Genomic DNA, 3,576 nt, shown 5'->3' with positions numbered 1-3,576 from the left:
AATCCCCTCACCTCAGCCTCCCAAAGTGCTGGGATTACAGGCTGAGCCACCGAGCCGGCTTCAGTTGTTTTTTTAGGGCATTTGCCTCTCCCCTCCTCCTGCCCCTCAAACACTGCTGATTAGGTGCGGGGGTGTGGTGGGGCAGCAGCCCGCACTAATGGGAGTGGTGGACCCAGGACCCCCGCTGAACGGGATCGGTCTAGGCAGCTCCTCTCCCCGTCCAAGTGGGGGGTGCACGCGGGGTTGCGGGGGGGCCGGGTCCCAGGCCTGATTGCTCAGGGCGAGAGGCGTGATTGGGCGGTCTCCGGTCTTCGGAATCAACGACGGAAACTTGACACCTCCAGGCTTGGGAGCGGCTGTCTCTTCCCTCCCTGCTGCTTAGTAAACCTCAGCCCGGTGGCTGCTGCTCGCTGCACCCATCTCCTTGCCCTGGTGAGTTGCTTGCCCCTAATCCCAGAGCGAGCCTGGGGATCCTTTTTTCTCCCGGGACTCTCAGGCCCCGCCCCCTGAGCTTGCTCAAACAAGGGATTCAGGAAGTGGCTTTGGGAGATCAAGCATCGGGAACTGCAGGAGTGTGTGTGTGGGTTGTGGACGGAGAAGGGAGGGATGAGTGGGCGTAGACCCTTCCCCAGCTACCCCCTTCCCCGCTGCACCCTTGGGAGATGTGAGTGTCCATACCAAACCCTTCCTGGGCGCAGAGAGTCAGAGGAGACCTGTTCCAGGACACTTGTCACCGGGAGACAGGAGCGAGGATCCGTGGGGTTCTGGGCTCAGCACCCTGCCCAGCTGCCCCTAGAGGAGATGTAGGGGTTGGGGGGGGGGGACGAGAAGATGCTTCTGGCCAGACTGAGCCAGCTCTGACACAGCTGGGCACTTGCCAGACCCTCAGCTACTCTGCTGGGAAGAGCGGTCAGAGTGTGTGGGCGGGCAGAGCGCTGGCGGCTGCGGGTCCCAACATAAACAAGCTTTGGAGACAAACAACCTCATGACCCTTTGAGGCCGGGTGAGACAACAAGAAGGCACCCTTGGGACAGACAACCCACAGAGGGGCCGCCCGATTCAAAAGGACTCCAAAGGAGGACCCTCAGACTACAAACCCCCTCTCAGAGGAGTCTCCAGACCGAAGAATCACCACAGAGGGGTCCCTAAGACACGGATATTTAGAAAGGACACCCAGACTGTGAGACCTACAGAAACAGGCATTTCTAGAACTGAACACCCCAGCCTCACCTAAACTCAGATGCTATTGCCCCAAGCTCAACCCCTGACCCTCCTTCCTTCCCTACAATGCTCCCTCCAGGCAGAGGCTGAGGCGGCCACATCAAGGCAGTGGCGGCAACTTCAAGGCAGGGGCATTCTGGCATATTCCTGCATCTTGGTCTCCCTGACTCTCCCTCTCTGCCCCTTCCCTGTCCTGCAGGTCACCCCCTTGAGGACGTCAGCACCGGTTCCAGGGTCCTAATGGCAGCCGAGCCACTGACAGAACTGGAGGCGGCCATCGAGACAGTGGTCACCACCTTCTTCACCTTTGCGGCACAGGAGGGCCGGAAGGGCAGCCTCAGCTTCAACGAGTTTAAGGAGCTGGTTACTCAGCAGTTGCCTCATCTGCTCAAGGTAGGGAAAGACCTCAGGGGCTGAGATTTTGCATCTGTGCAAATGGGAGTGTGTTATCCGGCTTTGTACTCTTATCAGATGACACCTTTGGGTCCTCTTGTCTCATTGCCCAACACAGGGACTGGACCCAGAGCTGGTTTCCAGGAGATTCACAGAGCTTCAGATTAGAAGGAGGCCAAGAGAAAACACAGTCAAACTCCTCTCTTCATATATTTGGAAACTGAGGCCTCAAGATGGGTAGGGGCTGATCAAAATAAAAACACAACCAGATTCATGGAGCAATAGACTCTCAGTGCCGGCTGGCCTGTGAGGATCATCTGTAGTTACTTCCCACCCTTTGTGGGAGTCCCCTCAATAGGGTACCTGAGAGAGTCATTCCTCCTCTCCTACTCACAGGCAGGATTTCAGTTTCATTCAATCTGGATTGGCATTCCAGGCCTGGTCCTTCCAAACTAACAGTTTCTTTTACACCCTTTCTGAAAGTCCACAGGCCCATTAAAGTGTGTGAATACAGATTCTGAAGAAAACGCAGCAGTCTCTGAAACTTTTTTTTTTTTGAGTTGGAGTCTCACTCTGTTGCCCAGACTGGAGTGCAGGAGTGCAGCAGCTGCTCCCGGCCACCGCAGCCTCCACCTGCTGGGCTCTGGCGATCCTTCCACCTCAGTCTTCCAAGTAGCTGGAACTACAGGCACGCGCTACCACGCCCGGTTAATAATTTTTGATTTATTGTAGAGATGAAGTCTCGCCAAGTTGCCTAGGTGGGTCTCGAACCCGTGGGCTCAGGCAATTCACTCACCTCAGCCTCCCAAAGGCGCGGGATTACAGACTGAGCCACCGAGCCCAGCTAGTCTCTGAAATTTATAGCACCCACATGTTCTGACTTCTCAGACTCTTCCTCTCATCTTCTTCCTGGAAATGACAGCATTCCTTATTAGCCTTGTCAAGCAGCGGTGGGTTTTTCTTCCAAATCCAACTCCCTGTGGGCCTGGAAATGCAGGAAGTGACCTCCTGGCGTTTCCTCGCTTCTTCAGGATTGTGGTTCTTCCTCTTTCCCAAGCCCCCCACTCCCACCCCAGCTTCACAGAGCCGGGGTGCCACCTGCTCTCTCTCCTTCCTGTCTCACTCCTTCCAGCTCTTCAGCTCCTGCTCACTGTTTTCTTCTCATCACTACTTCTGTCCTTAGTCTCGGTGGCCTCAACATCCACAGAGATGCATCCCACATCTGAACCTTTCCATATTTTGAATGCCTCTCTTCAAAAGATGTCTCCCCCCTCATCTCAGCCTCCTCCCCCTCCTCTGTTAATCATCAGACCTTGGCATTAGCAAAATAAAGCACCGCTTCCAAAAATCTTGGTTTTGAACCTCCCTTTATCTAATGACCCCCTCCTGTCATTCCAGTTCTATTCTTCTATGTAACTTCGCCACCCCAGCATTTCCTGGTCACCTCTTGTACCTTCAAGCTCTCTCTCTTTTTTATTATTATTAATTTTTACTGGTTGATTGACCTTTTTTTTGAGTCGGAGTCTCACTCTTTTGCCCAGGCTGAAGTCTTACTCTTTTGACCAGGCTGAAGTGCAGGCTTGAACTCCTTCTACCTCAGTCTTCCAAGTAGCTGGAACCACAGGTGCAAACCATCATGCCCATCTATAATTTTTTGATTTATTGTAGAGACGAGATCTCTCCAAGTTGCCCAAGCTGGTCTCGAACCCCTGGGCTCAGGCAGTCCTCTTGCCTCCACCTCCCAAAGTACTGGGATTACAGGCGTGAGCCACCGTGCCCAGTTCATTGATTTTTTTTGAGTTGGGGTCTCACTCTGTCGCTCAAGCTGGAGTGCAATGGCACAATCAAGTCTCACTGCAGTCTTGAACTCCTGGGCTCAAGTGATCCTCCTGCCTCAGCCTCCCAAGTAGCTGGAACTACAGGTACCTGCCACCACACCCAGCTAATTTTTAAAAGTTTTTT

General features: G+C 53.9%; 1 protein-coding gene across 2 annotated transcripts in view; it reads left to right on the top strand.

The window, feature by feature from the left end:
• The first annotated feature begins 360 nt into the window (after positions 1–360).
• The window catches only part of LOC103253939 (protein S100-A13), a 14,762-nt gene continuing 11,546 nt past the window's right edge, over positions 361–3,576 (top strand). Inside the window, exons 1-2 of one of the 2 annotated variants that reach the window (XM_008052139.1) lie at positions 361–432; positions 1,421–1,614. In XM_008052139.1, the coding sequence (XP_008050330.1) occupies positions 1,462–1,614 (153 nt within the window). In that variant the 5' untranslated portion in view covers positions 361–432; positions 1,421–1,461. Of the gene's footprint in view, positions 433–1,066; positions 1,181–1,420; positions 1,615–3,576 lie in introns of those variants that run through there. The other variant, XM_008052141.2, reaches the window with a different exon arrangement.

The sequence above is a fragment of the Carlito syrichta genome, unplaced genomic scaffold (assembly GCF_000164805.1).
Source record: "Carlito syrichta isolate Samal-C Ts95f unplaced genomic scaffold, Tarsius_syrichta-2.0.1 Scaffold257816, whole genome shotgun sequence".
Lineage (NCBI taxonomy): Eukaryota > Metazoa > Chordata > Mammalia > Primates > Tarsiidae > Carlito > Carlito syrichta.
The sequence above is the reverse complement of the archived record's forward strand: the minus strand, read 5'-3'. Positions and strand labels throughout refer to the sequence as shown.